At 40.1% G+C, this 22,799-nt stretch overlaps 1 gene segment (V, D, J or C); it reads right to left on the bottom strand.

Moving 5' to 3' along the window:
• Window positions 1-281: 281 nt before the first annotated feature.
• LOC148135826 (Ig heavy chain C region-like) lies at window positions 282-10,122 on the bottom strand. The segment is given in 6 exon segments: window positions 282-399; window positions 539-666; window positions 3,473-3,802; window positions 4,258-4,566; window positions 6,510-6,818; window positions 9,888-10,122. Coding segments are annotated over 6 exon segments (1,305 nt in total).
• Window positions 10,123-22,799: the final 12,677 nt, after the last annotated feature.

Here is a 22,799-nt window from a genome sequence, read left to right as displayed (position 1 = left end):
AAAGGTTGATGTAAAAGCTAACAGAAGTGAATATAATGGCTGGATGCCACATTGAGATGAGAACACATGCGCTGTGAGCTGGGAATTTTCTGTACATCAGTAACAGTCACAAGAAAGGGAATACAAAGGCTCATCAGAAAGGGTAGGCAACATTCTGTGTAAGGAACAAATAAAAACAAAACAAACAACTGGGAAGCTACAAATTCTTCCAACCACAACCATCTCAAAGATATCAAAGTAAAAAGGAAAATCCATCAATAATTGTCTCAGTTACCCGCTGATAAACTGAAGTAATCTCACTGTTAGAGTCAGCAACAGGACAGATTGGAGATTGGGAATTCAGAGACCTTGATAAGCAGATCAGGAAAATCAAAGGGGTCCACAATTCATTCACTTAACCTGGAAAAGAGAGAGAAAGCAATGCCGCAGATATTTATGATCAGGGACTTTCAGATATAATGTTTATTCAATGGCACACTCAGAGATTTCACAAAACATATTGGGCTGCTTGGTGTGAGAAAGATGTGATTATTCTCACCTTCACCAGAGTGACGGCAGCGCTGTAGAAAATACTCAGGAAGAACAAGGTGATGAACGTGGAAGCAGTTGTCCAGATGTTGCTGTTATCATCCTCATAGTCTTCAATCCAAGTGCGATCTATTGAATCTATAAATATAAAGCCGAGAGAACGCATTTAGATTGTTTATTGATCCAGATCGATCTATCTGCATCCAAGTCATGTAATTGGAGACCATTACATCTTCATAAAACAGTCAGGTATTTCTCAAGTGTGACTCTTATCTGTATCTATTAGTGCATTATTGACTCAGCAAGAAATTACAAATACTAACTGCACATGTTCTTTCTTCATTATCCATGTCAGAACGTTTTAAATTATTTTTCTTTTCATCTATTATTTAAGGATATTATTATTTGAGGAATGCTTATTACGAATGATGATTTTAATTATAATCATTATATTTTAAATATAGGCTGTGACAGCACTTTAGTTGAAAATTGTGGCCATCACTGAATAAAAGTTCAAATGTGATTCTCATCTTTTATATTGGTGACCAATTGCTTGGCAAATCATGAATATAAGTGACATCACAGTCAGGACATTGCTTCATATTTTAGTTTTTAAGATCTGTATATTTAGGAATAAATTTTGGTACGTGTGTCCCTTAATTTATTTGATCTATTGCTTGGTGTGTTTGGTTTCCCTTTAATGTTTGTGTATGTGGTTATAAGAGTTTCTTACTTCACTCTAGCCCATGTTGGTGTCTGTGCATGAATAAACATATTCCTGTTCCTTTACTGCTGGTGTGCTCATGTGTTTGTGCACCTAAATTTTGGTATTTTCCCAGTGTGTAAGCATCATCATGCTAATATGCCACTTCGTTGCTGCCTATGCTTATCTTGTAATGTCTTTGTGCGTGTTCACTTTTCATTAGTGCTATCTAAAACGTGTGCTTATGTGTCTGTTTCAGATCCTACCTACACTGGGCTATTTTCATGTTTATGCTTAATAAATGTTAGCATGCAATGTTATGTTTTGATGGATGTTTATATTTAGATGATGATGTTTGCTTGTGTGGCAATCTTTCCCAAACTATCTCCTGATCAGCTTGTTTGTGCTATTGTTTGTGGATGCTTGCTGATGCTTGTGCCCATTACCCTTATTTAATAAACGCCCCTCTATTTGTTCATCTATGCACTTGTGTGTCTGCATGTGAGACTCTGAATTTGTGTGTGCGTGTGATATTGTATACACGCTGATCAATGTGGTTTAAAAATAACTAATTCAGCTGCCTCTGTCATCGTATGTTTGTGATTCTGAAAATGGGAAAATAATGATATTAATGTTTATCTCTGTGCACTTACGTGCCTGTGTGAGTTGACATGTGGGAGGACATTTTTCGGAATTTGTATCTGTGTGTTCATGTGTGTATGTCTGTACGCATTGTGCTGTATGAATGTATATGTATTCATGCCCATTTGTGTGTTACCGTGTGTCGATGTTTCTCATGGTTATGAGTGAGTACTCCTGTTCATTTGTGCAAATGATTTTCTTTTGGTGTATGTGAGTTTTTGTATGAGCTTAGGTGAGTGTTCAAGTACCACTTGCATGTGTGGCTCTGTGCGAGTATGCGTGTGTGACATCTTATCTATATGCACATTTGAGTGTGCACATAAATATGTGTCATTACGTGTGTATTTGCGATCATCTCTCTGCATCTGTTCGTATACCAGACTGCAATTTTTATTATTCTAATTTATTGTTCTAATTTTAATGCATTGCCCATAATTAGATTTGACCTTGGTGTTACAGGAAACATTTCCCATCGTCGTGCAGAGATAAGCGTTTTATGAGCAACTCTTCTGTTGCAGTGATAGAACTTCTGTCTCTGAGAGAAAAGGCATGAGTTCAAATCCCCACTGCCCCAGAGATAACATTTCTGAATATGTTTATTAGAAAATGTCTACTTGTGTTCTGTATGTGAAACAAAATGATATCAGGTATTCGAATACCAGAATTGATCCCATGTGCTCCAGAAAACTGAGACAAAACTATGGAGTTCAAACTGGGACGATGCAAACACCAGTTTTGGATTATGGGAATCAATGTTAATCATTTGTTAACAGAGCCAAGCGTGTCTAACTTGTTTCAAAGGTATTGTTTTGCATTGAAATGTGAAAATCTTTGGACAGTAAGCAAGAAGCTGACTGTTCCTGTTCGCAACTGGGTTACATTACAGAGGACATCTACCATGAAAACTCTGGACAGGGAGCAAGAGGACAGACCATTCATCGTTCCCCTCCCCTCTGCTCCACAACAACTTATCTGTTGATTCTCTTTGGTGTGAAAGTGAAGCTACATTCTGAAAACTCATGCGCTGGCGCAAGATCCCTGGCAGTTCCCCAGAAACAAAGGTTACATTCAAACTGTTCTGCACTCTTTACGATTGGTATGTTCCAATCAAATTTAATTTTAAAGTGTCTTAAATTTACATTTCCAATTGGTGCAATTTGGCAGTTTAAAACTGACATGAATTTTGTAAGAATGTCCAATCGGGGGAATCAAAAACACCAAGTTCAAAACTCGTGCCCTACCCTTGACTTAAATGGACATTGTCAGATTTTGTCACAGAGGGATTTAGGATGGATAAGGTACTTGGTGGAATCCTGCAATGAGTGAGCTTTACTCTGTCTCTGACCCAGGGTGTATCTGAGCAGAGAACATTAACTGCACAAGACACTTGTTACAGACCTGTTAATAATCCACTTTAACTACACAGATGGAATGTAAGTCAGAGTGAGAAACAACTAATTCAGTATTTAACTCACAGCTGGAGGAAAAAAAACACTTCATTACTTCTGTTGAATTATTAAATGCAACTTTGAGATTTTTATTGACATGAATTAACTGTGTCCATCAGTGCAAGTGAAATGTTTACAAAACTCGGTTTACCGCTGGATTTATCGACTGTTCTGTTGATGATCTTCAATGGAATCGCTTCATGTCCCACCACACAGGAGTAAGAAGCACCGCTGGCCCACTCCTCCGCTGTAATGGATAACAGGCTGTAGATGAAGAAGGAGGTGTTGTCACTCTCCGCTATCACCTCGGTGTTCTTGTAGTTACTGGGATTCACCGGCTTGTCATTGTTTGTCCACTTGACGAAGATCTCTCGGGGGGAGAAACCTCTCACTAAACAGGTGAGGGAGAGAAACCTCTGAGCGGAGATTTCTTCTGTTGGTGGCAGGAGGACCGACACTGATGGCTCCAGCGGATTAATCACTGCAGAATATTTGAGACAAATATAAATCAACCAAAAAAATCCTGAACCAATATCACAATTTCACTAAATATTAAAATACGCCATTTTAAATTTGGGATTTATTCACTTTCGTTTTCTAAAGGAGCAGAATGGTACACATACTGTTCAGTAAAAAATAGAAAGTTTAATGTGAATGTTGCCTCCATGTTTCCAGCCCACAACGAGGACATTCTGTCCATTTGTCATTGCTGATGGTGACGTCACAACCCAGGCTTCTTCCCACTTTATCTGACTTAATCAGAATACAATATCCTTTGGTCCATCTTTTTCTTAATCAGCTAATTAGCTATCCTGCCTTCAGATGCATCGTTAATGCCCCCAACGGTGTTGGTTCATTTCCAATCAAAGCCTGTCATTGATGTAACTGGATCTGGATTACACATGGGATGCTTTGTGTTTTAATCTCACTGCTCACCTTTCTCCTTGTGGATGGAGTCTCTCAGCGGAGTCGGTAGATTCTGATGGTACACCACACATTCAAAAGTAACGCCACTCAGCCAGGCTTCAGTAGAAATGTCTAATTTGCTGATCACGCTGTCGGGATTCTGTCCAGGCTGCTCAGCAATCTCTGATTTCAGAGGCTTCTTTTCTTGTCTCCAGGTCACATTGACTCCAGAAGGAAGATTGGACACAACGCAGGTTAATGTCACCGTCGCCTCCAGTAAGACTTGTTCTACTGGCGGTGGGAGGATTTTAACGGTGTTAGGGTGGCACTCGGTATCTTCTATGAAACAAAAATCAAAGTCAATGAAAAATGCCCCTTTCTGATACAAACAGCCAATCTTCAGATTACTCCTTCACAGGGTGAAGACACCACCTTCAAAATGGCAAATCCAACTATTGCTGAAACGATGCTTACTATTGTTGATGTATTTTGATCTGTGAAACATTTGTGATTACCTATAACACACCCTGTGTAATTATTCCTAAAGAACACTGGCTTTGTAACAAGTGAAACCTGTGAAAAAAGTAAAATCATCGAAGATACCATCATGTAACCCATGGAATTATCTTTCTTTCGGAGTTTGTCTCTCACTTAAGACCATCTATTGATACTTGTGAGAAGAGTAATCTGAATATAATGAGTTCATTTCCATGTTCATAACCTTTAGGTGCAAGTGCTGCTGGTCACACTGACTGCCAAATCACATCCCAAATTTTGGACAAATTATAATAAATAAAAATTATTCTCTTTGCAGAGTTCTAAAGTGTTACAGGAGCGGTGTACAGCCATGGAAATTCTGTTCATTATATTTAACGTGATCAAAAATACTTTGCGTTATTGGTGTGATGTCATTCTCTAATTTATGTCATTGTTCCTCGTGGGCTGTGTTTGGAGTAGATCTGAAAACAAGACATTGAGTACATCACTGGATATCGAGAAGGACACCCATCTCCTAAAGTCTTTGCCTCCATTCAGTTAGTTCATAACTCGTCTGTACTTTTACTTTATTTACCAAGCTGCATTTTTTAATTTCTTCATAGAGCAGGGGAGCAAAAAAACAAACAAAAGCGTCTTAAATTAATCTACAAACGCGATGGAAATGTCACTAATTTTATAGACATCCACTACTCACTGTGTAAACATCATCACCCCAAACAGGCTAAATCAGCCTGTCTCAAGTTCCTCGTTCATTCATCCCTATTGTAGCATTCCCACCAGAATTTATTCTCCTGCCTCATCCACTAATTACAGAGAGCATCTTAAAGAAGCTCAGTGAGATCACATTTATCCCAGTTCATCAAATGTGATACCCACTTGGTCTGTGGTCTGATCCCATAAATGAAGTTAAAGAGCTCAGTACCAGATAAAAATCGATGTCGTATAATGTCCAATAAACAGGTCATTCCTGAGCAGGGAATGAAGCATTGAACGCATTTTGATTTATTTTCAAGTAATGGTCACTGCATATGTTAACCACGTCAATTTGATAGAGGTTCAGAATAAGGCTGTTCGGCCAATCCAGAGTTTAAATCAGAATGATGCTGGAAAAGCACAGCAGGTCAGGAAGCATCCGACGAGCAGGAAAATCGACGTTTCGGGCTAAAGCCATTCTCCTGCCTTCTCCCCGTACTAAACAAGAGCCGATCTATCTCTGGCTTGAGTACACACAATGGCCTGGCCCCCACAGCCCTCTGCAGCAACATGTTCCACAGACTCATCACCCTCTGGCTGAAGAAACCCTCCCCATCTCAGTTCTAAACGGTGCCCCTTTGACCCTGAGACTGTGCCTTTGGGTCCTAGTCTCGCCTACCAGTCAAAGCATCTATTCCACATTCACTCGACCTCAGTCTCTCAGTATTTTCTATGTTTCAATCAGATATCTCTCCAATATCCCCCTCCACCCCAAACCTATCCTTGAAGCAGCTACCAGGCAAGTATTCAGCACTCTGAATGCCTCTCCCAGCATGATCAGGCAACAAACTATTTAACAAAGCTCACTGTCTATATATCTATCTTCAACAGAGACGAAACATGCTTTTCTGACTTGCCAAAAGGTTGAATTATGAGCAATGCTAATGTAACACTCAAACTGAAATGAGACACGTGGCATGTTGGGAAACGATAAGCTGTACTGTGCTGTTTACTACGCCTGATAAATTAGTGTGTTTGATTCACATCAGAGTTCAGAGAGATTTGTAGCTCTCTCAGTGTGTGTCTCTTACCCTGAAGTGCGGTGATGTTTTTACTTTGAGTGTTCTCTCCATGAGTGACCTGGCAGTTATAGACCGCACTGTTGTACCATACACCATAAGGGACCATCAGCCGACTCGTCACCGAGAAGTTCCCGTTCGCCTCACACACGGGAGACGTGAAGAAGCCAGAATCCAAGGGTCGGCCATTTTTCAACCAACTCACGGAGATGGACTTCGGACGGAACTCGATGATTGAACAGACGACGGTTGCAAACTTGCTGCTTGCGATTTCTTCACTGGAGCTCACAGTTAGGAGAAGGGTTGGTGGGAGATCTGTACCTTTAGGAAACACATCGCATACATTATCTGACGAATTTCATTACAAATACAATCAGTTCTCATAAATCAAGGTTTCTTGTAGTTAATGGATACAAGAATCATAATTGCGCAGAGTGCTGGAGAAGCTGGGATCCACATAGAAAGATCAGCAGGATAATGTGAAAGGCTAAACTTAGAGGGCACAGCAAGGGAGTCAAGGAGGCATAGAAACTATAGGCCGGTAACATCAGAAGGGAGATAGCAACGTTGGATTGTATTCGTTTTCATGACAGAGTCTGATGAAGAAGGCAGACGAATTACCGGCAAGAATGAGGAAATGATGCGGTTGCTATCACGGAGACATATTGAGAGCCGGGCAGGAGTGGCTACACAATATTCCAGGATTTATTGCCTTCAGGCGAGACAGGGAAAGATGGAAAAGGATGGGGGCGGTCGTGTGCGGTACAGAATGTTGCTTCTGTCGCAATTCTGACAAGAGTATTTTAGGCTGTAAAGAGAAATGAAATCATGGATGCCTCCTCAAACAAAGGCAAATGCACAGTACTTCAAAACCAAAATACAGCAAACATAACTACTGGGAGAGCACGATAGACCTTACTATAAGTCCAAAAGACCAAGTGCAAATACATGGGCAAATTTCAGAGACGTGTAAATTAAATAGGTAAATGAGAAAAGAGGTTTTTAACTTCTTCAGCATAGGCTTGGATATTCATTTTGTCAAAAATCTAGAGGGAGCACAATTCTGAAAATGCCTCCAGGAGAATATTTGAACAAAGTATGTGTTTAATGCAGAGAATTTTAATCCAGACCTTGCAAGAGAGGGGTGAACCTGAACTTAACTTTAGGGAATGACGTCGACCCAGTGGGTAAAACATCAATGGTGGAGCACTTTGCAGACAGTGATCGTAAAACAGTTGGATTTCAGATTGTACTGCAAAGGAATAAAAATTGGCTCAAAGTTCTGAAAAGGGGAAGGACAATTTTAGTAAGATCAGGTAATGACTTGACCAGAGTGGACTGGAAGCTGACACTTATTGGTAAATCTGAGTCAGAGCAGTGTGACACATTTAAGAAAGAGATAGGAAAATCACAAGGAGGACATTTCCCTGGAAGCCATTGTGTGGGACCAAGAATACAGCGGGCTCTGGGCACCAAAGGGCATGGAGGGGGAGATAAAGAGAAACAAGGGAGGCTTCCGGTCTATACTGAAATCTCAAAACAATAGAAACTAATATGGAGTATAGAATGTGCAAGGGGGAGTTTGAAAGACAAAGGAATTAGAAGAGCAAAAGGGACCATGAGAAAATAACAGCAGTCAAAATAAAGGAATATATTTTTTAAAGTTACAGGCTCATTCATAATAAAAGAATTATTCGGGAAACAGTAATGCCCATTAAGTGTTATTATTGGAGTGGAGCCGGAGGACAGGGTTGTGGTCAAAACGAATGTGTTGTGTCAGTGTTTCAGTGGGGACAGAAATCATGGAGGGGTGTTGTGATGTAGTTTTCAGAAATTAGAGCACGTGATGTGATGTTCTGTGTTGTCTTGCTGAATGAAAAGTGGTTATTTTTCCAGGGCAGATGAAAAGTATACCAAGCGGTTGAACGATGCAAACGATGAAATAGTTGGGTCGCTGACAATAATTTAGAATTCCTGTCTGGCCACAGCAGTTGTGCCAAGTGAGTGTAGATCAGCCAACGTTGCACTGTTATGCAGGACGAAGGAAGGGATAAATAATGAAACCACAGATCTGTGAAGCTAGTCTCAGTGGTAAGGAAACTATTGAGAAGTGAAATTAATCTTCACATGGAAGATCAATCAACAATTTTCAGCACGGTTTTATTGAGAGGAAGTCATGTGTAACAATTTGATAGTAGTTTTCAGAGAGATAAGTCGATGTCCAGATGATAGCAATAATCAGAGCCAATGGGATCCGAGTTAATTTGACAGATTGGATCTAGAACTGGCTGAGTGGTGGGAGCAGGCGTTAACAGTCAACGGGTGTCTGCGTGACTGGAAACCTATGTCTCCTGGTGTTCTGTAGGGATTGGTGTTGATTTCCTTGCTATTTCTCTTACATACCAATGATTGAGACACACATTTAGGAGGGTTAACCAGTGAATTCACAGATAAAATGAAAACTGTCATGTTGGTAAGTCATGAGCATAATGGCTTTAGATTGCAGGAGGATATAAAAGGGTTGGTTGCATGTGAAGAGAAAAGTTGCAAATGGAAATTATTCTGGATAAATGTAAGGTGATGTAATTCAGCAGAAGAATCTGTGAGGTATGAAGTTTGGAATGGTGGAGCCCTGGAAAGGCCTGAGGATCTTTGGTGCATGTACCCACCGATCCCCTATAGTACTGTGTCGTCTGGATAAAGAGGCTAAGAAACAATTATTTGTTTTTATTAGACTAGACATTGACAATGAAGAGTGGTGAGATGATACTGGAACTTAATAAAACACTGGTTAGGCCATACTGAAGCGTTGTGTGCATGTTATCGAAGGAATGTGATTACACTGAAGGCAGTATAGATGAGATTTGTCAGGATCTTGCCTGGGTTGGAGGGTTTTAGTTATGAAACTAGATTAGATAGACAGGGGTTTTCCTTGGAGCAGAGGAGAATTAGGGAGAAGATTATCATGATGTTTAGAATTATTTTAAGCATAGACAGGGTAAACTGGATGAAACCTTGCCCCTTGATGGAGAGATCAATGCCTCAGGGGCACAGGGTGAAAGTAAGACCAGGAGGTTCCAAGTGGATCTCAGGGGAAAACAAAATCAAACAGAGGGTGGTGTTAGCCTGGAGCTCAACACCTACAAGTCATGTAGAGACTGAGCCCCTCATAATAAGTATGAAGTATCCTTGCAAGGGCAAGTCACACAAGGCAATGGATCATGTGCTGGCACATGAGACTAGTGGCTGTTATTGATAGGCATGAATTGGTTGGATCAAATGGTCTTTTTCCTGTGCTGTATAAGGTGATTCTGTGAAAACTGTTATAAATAATGCCTTATTCATGTTAATCACAGATGATCTGTTTATCTCAGTTCCCACAACACTTACCTGGACATGGCATTACTTTGCTCTTGTGTGACCCGCTGTGTTGAATCTCACAGTAGATTTTGCTGGGGCAATCTACCACTGACTCGGGCAGGGTTAACTGGCTGCTCAGGATGTAGGTTCCCTTCTTGCTTCTCACTGATGGGTAAGTCTTCAATGCAGTCTTGATGAGCTCTCCTCCTTTCTTCCTGGTTACCTTGGTGACGTCAGGGTAATAGTCCATCGCCAAACAACCAAACATCACAGAACCGGTATTGTCCTCCAGACAGGAGGAGACCAGGCCATAAAGTGTGGGGGGAGATGGTGTCTCTACAATAGAATGACCAATTGAGCATGTTAGTTTCTGTTAATTTGACCTTATCAGTTGCTCAAATGTATCCTCAGCTGTAAACGTTTTCCAGTATGCTCCCGCTGAAGTCTACAGCATAACTGGAGTTTATTTTTGTTTCCTACCAGTTGCTGATCATGATCATTGGTTCCCTCTTTAGAAACATGCCCTCGACCTTGTCCATTACCACATAATTTAGGAAGAAGAACATCCTGATCCCACCCCAGTAACTGTTTGAAGATCTCACCAACTGACACTTTCACTGGATTGCTGTGAAGAGCAGAGACGTTTCACAAAATACAAACCAAGGAAATGCAGATTCATCGAAATTCTACAGTGTGTACAAACAGGCCATTTGGTCCAACAAGTCCACACCCACCCTCTGAAAAGTAACGCATCCAGACCCATTCCCCTACCCTATTATGATACAGTTAACCCTGACTAATGCACGTAAACTCCCAATCACTGAACACAACATTTGCAATTCGCCCAGCTTGCACATCTTTGGACTGTGGGAGGAAACGCACACAGGCATGGGGAAAAAGTGCCAACTCCACACAGATAGTCACCCGAGGCTGGAATGGAACCCGAGTCTCGAGCACTGTGAGGCAGCAGCGCCAACCACGGACCCAGGTGCCGCCTCACGAGGTACCGTGCTACTGGAAATACCCAACAGCTGGCAGTACCCCCGGAGAGAAATCAGAGTGAATCATAGAACATAGTACATTACAGCGTAGTACAGGCCCTTCGGCCCTCGATGTTGCGCTGCCCTGTCATACTAACCTGAAGCCCATCCCACCTACACTATTCCATGTACGTCCATATGTTTGTCCAATGACAACTTAAATGTACTTAAACTTGGCGAATCTACTACCGTTGCAGGCAAAGCATTCCATACCCTTACTACTCAATGAGTAAAGAAACTACCTCTGACATCTGTCTTATACCTATCTCTCCTCACTTTAAAGTTGTGTCCCCTCGTGTTTGTCGTCCCCATACCTGGAAATCAGGTCCAGTGAGCCTTCCTCACTTATCAATGCAAGGCAGAATGTTCTCTCTGGGAGGAAGGTCACTGCAGCAGCAGCACAGGCAGGAGCTGAGCACTGGGACGGGAGGATGGCTGTCACTGCTGAACTCATGCCAATTATCTGGAAGTTGAAACATTTAATTTACAATTATCTGAATTCTGGAGGCCTCTGAAAAATGGAGGACCATTAAGGTTCAGAGACTTTGGAGTGTTACAGCTGAGTATTTATGTAAATATGATTTGAGAAATGAACAAGTAATCTTTAGCTTAAATAACTATCAAACTGACACGCAGTTCATCACCAAACCTCATCTTTCAGACTAACCACTGCACTTACTCTGCCTTGACCTAAATTTCCACTCACATTGAGAAACCCTACCCTGCTATGCACCCATTCATGCCCGGAACACACAACCCCTATCACACGAAACACATCCAAGGCAATCCATATTGGTAGTGTAGCTGAGCAGAGAGATCTCGGTGTCCATGTACATAGATCCCTAAATGTTGCCAGCCTGTTTGATAGAGTTGTTAAGAAGGCATACTTTGTGTTGGCTTTCATCGATAGTGAGACTGAGTTTCAGAACCACGACGTTAGGCTGCAGCTGTACAAAATTCTGGTGTGGCCGCACTTGGGAGTATTGTGTACTGTTCTGGTCACCACATTATAGAAAGAATGTGGAAGCTTTGGAAGAGTTCAGAGGAGGTTTACCAGGATGTTGCTTGGTATGGCGGGAAGGTTTAATTAGGAAAGGATGAGGTCTTGAGGCTGTTTTTATTTGAGAGAAGAAGGTTGAGAGGTGACTTAATTGAGACATAAAAGAGGGTGGACAGTGAAAGTCTTTTTCCTTGAATAGTGATGGCTAGCAGGAGAGGACATAGATGACAGATTCCAGAGGTTGTTTCTTTACTCAAAGAGTAGTAGGGCAACGGAACGCACTGCCTGCAACAATAGTACACTCGCCAACTTTAAGGGCATTTAAAAGGTCATTGGATAAACATATAGATGAAAATAGAATAGTGTCGGATAGATAGGCTTCAGATTGGTTCCACAGGTCGGCGCAACATTGAGGGCTGAAGGGCCTGTACTGCACCGTAACGTTCTATGTTCTATATTCCAGATGGACATATGATCTCAATTCCTTTCACTCATTTACACTCCTGCCGCCCTGCACCTGGCCCATGGTAAATCTGGCCCTGACTGGACCTGGCACCATCATTTTCACAACCTCTGAAAAAAGCCCACTACCCAAGACATGCTCTCAGCCCTTGATCACTGACCTCTCATCTTACCCAAGTCAACCTGTGCACATTGAATCCTAGCTCCTTTCGCATCTGTGCTTTACAACCTACCATTTTGCCAGACTCCGAGCTTTGCATTTTGAGAACACGTCCACATGTCACTTCATTACAGTGACCTTCCACCCCTGAAACATCCTGGCACTCTGCCCACCTCTACACTAACCAGCCTGGCATCCTGCTCACCTCTCCATAAACCAGCATGGCAAAGACAGACCTCCTGCATTTCAGCTCAAACTACCCCTCACCTACCAAGCGCAATTCGACCAAAATATCCTGTGACCATTACCATTTATCTTGATGCCACCTTGCCAGACAGAGTGCATGGAAGCTTACCCAGCAGCCAGCCAACAGCTCACAGCCTACCAGCCCAAACTCTCCCACATTCCCAATCTAGCCCCTCACTTGCTCACCACCTTCCAACTTTGAGCCTACTGCACCATAAAGTCAGTGAGTCATAATGTCATACAGGACAGAAACAGTTCCTTTGGTCCAGCTCATCCATGCTGACCAGAGTTCCCAAATTAAAGTATTTTCACTTGCCTGCCTTTGGCCCATATCCATTCAGACGTATCCAGTTCCTGTAGCTGTTCAAATGTCTTCTAAATGTTGGACCTGTCTCTGCATCTACCACTTCCTCTGGCAGTTCATTCCAATGTTTTGGACAGTTACAACATGAAGCCCTAACTCCTGCACTCAGTGCTCTGGCCAATGAAGGTACATGTGCCAAACACCTTCAACACACTAGGTACTTGAGACAACGCTTTCAAGAATGTAAGAGTCTGAACCCTCAGGATCCTCAGTGTTCAACATCACTACCCAGTGCCCTACCATTAACTCTGTAAGACTCTATGAGTCTGGACCCTCAGGGCCCTGTGTTTAACATCACTATCCAGTGCCCTACCATTAACTCTGTAAGTTGTGACCTGATTTGTCTTCTCAAAAAGCAACACGTCGTATTCATTTAAATTAATGTCCATCTGCCACTCCTCAGCCCATTGGCCCAGCTAATCAAGATCTCATTGTACGTTTAGATAACATTCACTGCCAATTATACCACCAATGTTGGCGTTACGTGCAAACTTACAAACCATGTCCCATTCAATGTTTTCATGGCTTTCAACCAATATTGTACACTGTTTGCCTTTCTCCCACATACCCGTAGCATTTTTTAAAGATTGAAGGAATTTATCTCCTTATTGAAATCATTTAATGTTTTGTCTTCAATCAATTTCTGTGGTGGAGAATTCCAAAGGTTCACCATTCTTTTGCTGAACAGTAAACAATCAGGTTCAATGTTATCGGTGTGTTGGGAAGATCGGTGAGCAGCAAGATTAATGATGATCCCATGAATGGAATAGCCTTCCAGAGGGGCTGAGATGCCTTCTTCAGCTTCCATTTTACATGCTGATATGTCCCTTCAGCAGCATGTTCCATAACTGTGATCCTTGAGGATAAGGGCGCACATGCATGTACATGCTTCACCGGAAAGCTCTCCTCCAAACTAGACTTCAACTTGACTCTCAATTATTTCTCTGCCCGTTTCCTCTTCCTCAATCACAGCCATAGGACTCACTTCCGAACAGCGCTATGAATGTGCTAATACCACACAAACTTCAGCAATTGAAATAGACTGTCGACAACTGGTTTCTCAAGGCGATATAAAAAGTCAGACACTTCCACACCTGTCTAGAGATTCAAACAAGCACTGGAAGAATTGAAAATTAGTTGATGCACTTGTGTGTCTACACAAGATGACATTGTTTCCTTTTGTGTGATTTGACTGTGTTTTCACTGAATGAACAGAGCTATTTCTTAATCATATAATGGGAATGAAGCTTCCCTCATTTTTAGCAAGGCAATCACACATTATATTTCTTTATTCCAGGGAAGTATAGTGTTAAATTAATGAAATATGATGATTGGGATGTTTCAATTGGAAATTGTCAGAGATTTAAAGTTTACTTTCATGAGCAATTAATTCCAGCCTCATTGTGTCACAGTACTCACAGGAATGTCTTTCAGAAATGGTGTCTCCCTTTATTACGCGCAGTCGAATCAGTAAATCTGGGATAGTTTTTGCTTGTTAATCAAAGATGTTAAAGAGTCTTAGCCAAAGGGAGACCTGTGGATTTAGCTCACAGATGCTCCATGATCTAAGTAAGTGGTGGAACAGCTCGAGGGGCTGAGTGCCCTCCTCTTGCTCCTACCTTCCTATCATTGTGTCATTTATTAAGCTAGCACTGGCGGTGAATACTTCTTATTAAAATATTTCAACAAATTAATTGTTTCACACATGCTTTAAAAAAAACCTTCTGTTGATTATTTGGAACGGGATCATTGATATTCTCTATTTGAGTGATCAAAATAACTTCCACCCAATTACAGCAGCCACTGCACTCTGGAGTGTGTTGTTACTTTATAATAGTTTCTTGTGAAACTACAGCTCGAGATCAGGGCGCTCAAATTCAATGATTCTCTGATATTTAATATCTCTGAACATTCGCAATTTGTTCAAATACATCTTTTCTCTAAAGAACGTGTTTCATCGAACAGAACTTTTTTTCAATGAAACAACAAACTTTAAATGCTAGAAAACCAAAATAAAGACAGAAATTTCTGAAGAAACTCAGCAGGTCTAGCAGCTCCTGTGGAGAGAAAGCAAGGTTAACCTTTCGCATCCAGAGACCCCGCCCCCTTCACCAAATTGTTTTCATGTTTTTGACACAAGAGCTCACACCTGTTGAGATAAATAGTGGTTACGTTGGCTTGACTCCTGTTGGCAAAAGAATTCTTAGCAGAGGTACTGGATGGTCTGAGATAGCAATTGAAGACCAACCTGAAAGCTATCACCATCTGCTGCAAGTGTTGGATTCAGCGGAACTCCCAACGTACTGAACAATCAAATTCAGCTACAGCACTGGTTTAATATCAAGTAAAACAGCCTAAGCATAATTTCATCAAATATGCTTCGAAAATGATTCAGTCTGGATTAGTTATAAATTATATTGTCATAACAGCAAGTCAAAAGCTGGGATTTCTTTGAGCACTTACTCCATTTACCCCATCTCGCGATGCCCAAAAGCTTGTGAACAAATATTGATCTGGAAAAATTCTGTTTAATATCTAAGAGACACAAGCCAGGACAGCGATTGAATAGATTTCACTGGCCTCTATGAGTGAAATTCCAACAAACACCCAAACATTTCAATCTGGTTTATTTGCGCAGAAGTAACCTGATAAGAGATGGTATTACATACCTCTCTAACAGGTTCTAAGTGAACACACGCCACCTGGCACAGAATCAGGGACACAACTACAACATCACAACAGACCTGAACACAATGGGCTCGACACTAACACGGAGAACACAGCCTACTTGTTTTGATAGTACATAAACCATGTTAGTTATTAACACCTTCCAACAACCAGGGATTGTTCCACAATGTTTGTACAATGAAAGTAACATTTCAACATTTATCCAAGAATACTTTGACAGCAGCTCCAAATTGTGCAAACTCAATGGGAACTACAGAGGAATAAATCTAGGAATTGCATTGCCATCAATTCACTGTCACTGGATTCCAACCTAGAACCAACCGAAACCTTCCTCTTTCCCCTGTGAATGTTGCTGCACCAGACCGTCTACTTAGTTTGAAAAACATTAAAATGTTTTGAAGTGTAATATGACCGTTGCCAGTGACATTAAAAGCTGATAATAGGTTTTAAATTATAAGATGCAAAAAAATTCTGATTCTACATTGTGCCACTAAACATGTCCTGCATAACTGTGGCACAAAGAAAATATGCAGCATATTTCCCTCTGCCTCACTCAATCAAATATCTTTTGTTGCCAACAACCAATTTCAAAACTCTTGCTATCTGCCTTTTGTTTCTGATTGGAACAACTTAGTCAGGGCTCTCAATTCTGAGGCACCTAATCGAATACTGTATTTCTGGCAGATAAAAGTGATTTTGAAGCGCGAGATGAAATTGAACTGTCTGAGATTCAGGTATACGAACTGGACAATTTACAAATGGTCAGGACCATTGACAAGTTAGTCGGAGATAGCACTGAAACAAACTGCACAACAGACTTAATCCTAGAGAATACATTGCTCAACTCCTCACGTCAAATATATTCACTGTAATTGAACATTCATCAGAGGAACTAACCAGTGGATTAATGTGAACGAGAATATGTTCTCAATGAACATAAATAACCACTGAGTTAATAAACTTAATAAGTCATTGTATTTAACAAAATTATTGAGGGGGGAAATATCGCCAATTAAAGCACAGATCCGGAGGAAATGTATTATTCTCTAAATTGTTTTTACATATTCTTAAAACGTTCCTTGAACTGTGGAGATTTTGCATGCACTGCATAAAGTCAATGCTGCATTCCAGTGTGGAACGCATTTCTGTTGAAGGAATTAGGGCAAGGTCATTTTCTTGTTAACTGCTTTTAATGAACGAAAATGTTTAAAAAGGTATGAATTGAAAACATGCTCTGTCTGGAGTTACCCGATTTAACGGATGTTTAAGTAAATGTGGGCACTGCTGCCTCACAGATCCAGGTACCCAACTCGGTTGCAGCCTCGGGTGACTGCCTATGTGGAGTTTACACAATCTCCCCTGTGTATGTGTGGATTTCCTCCCACAATCCAAAGATGTGCATGTCAGGTGAACTGGTCATGCCATATCGTCCATAGTGTTATGTGCATTAGTCAGGGGTAAATATAGGGTAGGGGAAGGAGTCTGGGTGGGTTACTCTTCAGAGGGTCGGTGTGGACTTGTTGGGCCAAATGGCCCGATGCATACTGCAGAAAATCTAATCTAAATGTTTGTCACATTTACCTAATGTGAGCAGATTCCTTCCGATCGCTACATTGCAATAAATCGGTCAAGTATATTAATTAAAAGAAATATTACTCTATTTTAAGTGTCTGAATAAACAATGTGCTCTGTTATCCTCTAGTTCATGTCCTCTGCAAATTTGCGAACTCTGCATACGTCTAAACACATCGATGTAAAATGAATTCTCTATGTTTGCAGCAAGTACTCCCATGGTTTTAAGAGTAGAGTTCCCAAAGTATAGAAACAGGCCATTTGGCCCAACAATTCCACACTGACCCTTTGAACATTAAGTAACCCACCCAGACCCATTCCCCATAATTTATATTTACCCCTAACTAATGAACCCAAACCTACATATCCCTGAACACTATGTGCAATTTAGCACAGCCAAACACCTGACCTGCACATCTTTTGGAGTGTGGTAGGAAACCAGAGCGCCCGAAGGAAACCCACGCAGACGCAGGGAGAATGTGCAAACTCCACACAGGCAGTCACCCGATGGTGGAATCGAATTTGGGACCCTGACACTGTGAGGCAGCAGTGCCAACCACTGAGCCACCATACTGCCCTGCGAGTTCATGAGTGGATTATTTTAATTAATTCAAAATTTGGCCTTGGTCACATAATTCACTATAGCAGTTGTTTCCGAAAGAATGACACTTCAGTTGATACTTTGTTGTAAAATGTAATTATTTATTTAAAATGCACAGATTGGGAACACCTAAGCACTGTGCAGATTAAATAGTTCAGTTAATGTTTTATTTTTATCCTGTAAATCCAGTTTAATCAGGGACATACCAATTCATTAACTCAAGTTACGTGTGAAACTGATCAAAGCAGTGAAACCGATCTGTTCTTCATAGAATTGAGCAGAATTTCCAGCCAGAAAAATATGTATGTAGTGTACAGCGGAATTGAAAGGTGTTTCTTGATCAATTATAACACTGTCTTGGCATTTTTGCTCAAGAGCAAGAACTATTAGAACATTAGACTTTTGAAATTCTATTTATATTTCTCTATGACTTGTAAACTGTTTAAGGACAGACCTTGTGATTGAACTAGATAGTTGAGTTCTGAATTTGGATTGTAAAGCATGGATTAGATTCATCCTTAATTATTTATTTGAAGTTAAAATGGCGCCCGAAGGTATCTGTTTTCCCTTCATTTCTAAAACCTTTGCGATTTGCCTTTCACTTAATAATAGGCTTTATGAAATTTCAACTCGCATGCTGATTGCATTGAATGAGGAACCTGGAGCGGTTCACTGGCACCAACCTTGTTAACATTGCAAAAACAATGTAGAAACCAAAAACGGTTTCCCAAATTTAATGTTACCCAAGCACAGTCCCTCCTCAACAGATCAACGATCACCAGATCACAACACGGTGTGTTTGCAGCAGAACTAGCTCTGCAAACATTTTCAACAGAACCAAGAACGTGATTTAACCTCACAAAAAAAAACAAATTGAAGCCTAACAAAGCTGCTCAGAATCAAGCAAACTACTGATTAAATTGAATCGAAATAACAAGTCATAACAGCAGCCTTGTTTGTGAGGGGACTTATCACTTAAAGCTGTAACGTTTCTGGCAACAGTTCAATTTATTTCGAACCTGTACACCCTTCTTGATCGTGACAATCTTGTGCAGCGCACAGTAGAGCGATTGAAGGCATATATTGATTAATCACTTCATTACAAAACAAAATTACTGAATGGACAAATATTACCACATTATAATTTTAAGTTAATTTCAATTATATAATCTGATCAATTCTGCAGTTTCAGATTTTAGTCCCAAATTTTATTTTGAATGAGGTTACTCAAAACAAAATTCAGTTAGTTTACAATTAGAACTGAGTTTTTTTTTAAACTCAATGCATTAAAAACTCGTTTTTTTTCATTTCTCACACTTCCGGGTTTCTGCCTTAAGTTGTTTTTCAGACCGTTACAAATAGATGTAATGTTTTCAATCAAGCAGAGAAAAATGTGTCATATAAGTTTAACAAATGCAGAAATGATTCATGAAAAACAAAAGAACTTCACAAATATTGGTAATGAAAAGTATTCCAGAGAGTCAATCTCCTCACCAGTAAGAAAACACCAGTTACAGAAAGCATGAAAACGCAGATTAGTTTCACAAACTGAATAAGAATTCAATCAACTCAATTCAACAGAATCAAGGAAAATAAAATCAGAATCCAATCAACTCAAAACAACAGATTTGAATGAAACATAATCAGAAACCAACCAATTCAATTCAACAGAATCAAATAAAACAATTTCAAAAGCCAATCAACACAATTCAGCAAAACTAAGTAACAACAAAGTCAGAATCCAATCAATACAGTTCCACCGAATCAACTGAAACAAAGCCAAAATCCAATCAACTCAATTCAACAGAATCAAATAAAACAAACTCAGAATCTAATCAACAGAATGCAATATAGCACCGCAAGAAAATTTTATGACAGTTTCTAACCTGCTTGTCATCAACTAATTCACAAAATAAATGAGAAAATATAACCAGGTTAAGAACATATAGTCAAGAAATAAATAATGATATTTTCGCATATTTTAATTTTGTTTGGTAATATCTCGAACATCTTTGAATTCATAGCGTTTGTTGTTGATAATAGAACTCACAGTCAGGGTGTCACTGACATTAAACATCATTTATAGCTGACTGATTAAGAGACATTAGGTGTTTCAAGTAACCCAGCCACACAGAATGCCCATCTGATCAGAAACAAAGAGATACACAGAGCAACTGACTCCATCATCCCCACTGTAACTATTTGCTGAGCCTTAACTGAAGTCTATAATCAGTCTGAACAAAAATCAATCCAAACCAAACCAAACTCAGCACAGAATCTGAGTTTCATTTATTTCAGAAATTAGTCACATGAATAGGAAGTTTTTAAAAAGTCACTAAGAAAGTTCAAAGTTCTCACCTGAAGACACCGTCACCATGGTCCCTTGGCCCCAGTAATCAAGATAGTCACAGTGGAACATTCTCTGGACTGGGTCACACAATAACTAGCTCTGCATAAAAAAAAAAGAAAAATGTACCATCATTTTAAATTCTCAGAACCACAGGTAAAATAAAGTCACGATAAATCTTCATCACATAATTGCGCGAGTGAATTCTGATCATTCTTGATAAATGTTAATACTGCTTTATACTTCACAGAGTAACACATGAGCTGATTCTCAAAATCCCCAACTGGTGTATCGATAATTACCCACCACTTTTACAAATTAAATAGTGACACTGGCATAAAACCGCACAGAACTAATACTGCACTGCAAGTTAAGACGGTTTGTAGAAGTAATCACTGACTAGTTTCAAACAATGGAGGCTGAATTGTTTTTTGTATTGATCATAATTGTAGTGTCACCACAGTTATATCACTGTGAGACACGTTGTGTCAAATACTATGACAGACTGTAAGCTGTAAAATGCAGAGAATTTCATCACTTCCTAGAAAGCAGTGATTCAGACTCCTCTAAAAATGATTTGGTACTTTATTTCAGCTTTTACGATTCATTGTATTTTGAAAGCTTGGAATACTTTTCCAGGTTTGGTTTGCATTTAACTTGACAATCAACACGAAGAAGGTAGAAAAATACATTTGTACAAACTAGCACTACTGGATTGCGTTTAAATTGCATCTCACATTATTTCTCGCTCCTGCCATGGTAGAAATCACCAATTTGAGATAAGCACTTGTCAGTGGTTATTGTATGAGGATGTCGCTGTGCACAACACTGTGACCCACTGTAGTATCACAATGATGTCGACCAGTACACTCATTCTCTGTTCTTTACTCAAGGTCTCAATTTTCATTTGAAAGAGCCATTTCGTACTGATCATGTTTAGAATTAATGCTATAGTTGACATAACAATTAGTAGTGATTTTCTGAGCTGTCAGATATATTAAAACTAACATTTGGTCCGAGCATTTAATTGATGGAAGTATAATCAGTACATGACATGCCCAAAACATTGCCTCAGTGTGTCACCAGTTTGCTAGTTTAAATGGTATATTTCCTCTTTGATAGTTTTGTAAGAGGCAGCCTGAGGTCTGCTTCAGATCGCAGTTGGTATAATTGCGTTTAAAACTCGTACTGACCATCAGTTTATGATGGAATTGACAAAATGTTCCCTCAAGCTGTTTTTGAACGCGTCCAGCCCTGGTTCATCTCGCTGTGGTCTCTTTCACAGTAAGAGATGGCGGTGTCTTCGATCTTCAGGTTCTCCATGTCCAACGCGAAAATGTTGTTTGAAGTGTCTTTGGATGCAGTAAATCGACCCTTAATCGCTGGTGCATAGTTATTGTCCGATGAATCATAGTAGTATAGCAGCCACTCCAGACCCTGCCCGGGAACCTATCGCACCCAGCTCATGGTGTAGCTGCTAAGATCGAACCCGCTGGTTTTACAGGTCAGTTTCAGGCTGCCTGCGGGACGGTCAGTCTCTGCCTCTGGCTGGGTCAAAATAACCTCCGACTGGACACCTTTAAAAAAGAAAACAAATAAACCATGAGCATTAATGCTGATGAAATGATGGCTGAGTCTTTTACATTCCTGCGGTAGACTAACATTGAGACAGTCACAAAAATATACTTGAACAAACAACACTCACATGATAAGAAAGTCAGTAACAAACTGAGAAAAATTGTCGACACAATCATTCTGTTAACTTGTGGGAAGCCGTTCTGTCAAGATCTTTCTAAACAAAGCCGACCCAGGAGTGTTGAATAACAGTCCAGTGACCAGGATTTATATGGCCATCGGAAGGGGCAGACTTACAGCTTCCACATATTGGTTTCTTGCTGGAGGCTCAGACTGGTTCCTGGTATCAGCTTGGACAGCCCGAACACATTGGATCATGTCTTTACATGAGGTTCTGCTTAATCATGGACACATACACATCTTGGGATATTTGTTTTGCTGAATAGCTTCTTTGGAAGTAAATTTGAGTAGCTACAGGTCTGTTTCACATGATAGTTGCATATATTTTGTTTAAACAAAAAACAAATTCAACTGGAAGTTAGCTCCCTTTATTTCTACATTCATTCACAAGCAGATAAAACTAAAATTAAAGTTCAAACATATTACTAGCTAATAAAACAGTTGTGCTTTTCTTTCCTGGATACTGCAAGTCTCTGTCGCATTCAAAATAACATGTAATTCATACGAAACATTTCAAAATTCAATTTAGGCAACTGAATACAGAAAGTGTCCAAAGTGATTATATTTAGAATATTCAATTAGAAGTTAACTCCCTTTCATCCTACATTCCACCACAAGCAGATAAAGCTAAAAAGAACTTCAATGATATTATTAGCCAACAAAATGAATGACTTTATTTTTGCTGTCACTCAAAGTCTCTCTCACAT

This window comes from Chiloscyllium plagiosum, unplaced genomic scaffold (genome assembly GCF_037043375.1).
Source record: "Chiloscyllium plagiosum isolate Xiang-an unplaced genomic scaffold, Cpla_swu_hap1 HiC_scaffold_48, whole genome shotgun sequence".
NCBI classification, from domain to species: Eukaryota; Metazoa; Chordata; class Chondrichthyes; order Orectolobiformes; family Hemiscylliidae; genus Chiloscyllium; species Chiloscyllium plagiosum.
Note: the sequence above shows the minus strand (reverse complement) of the source record. Positions and strands in the feature narration are given on the sequence as shown.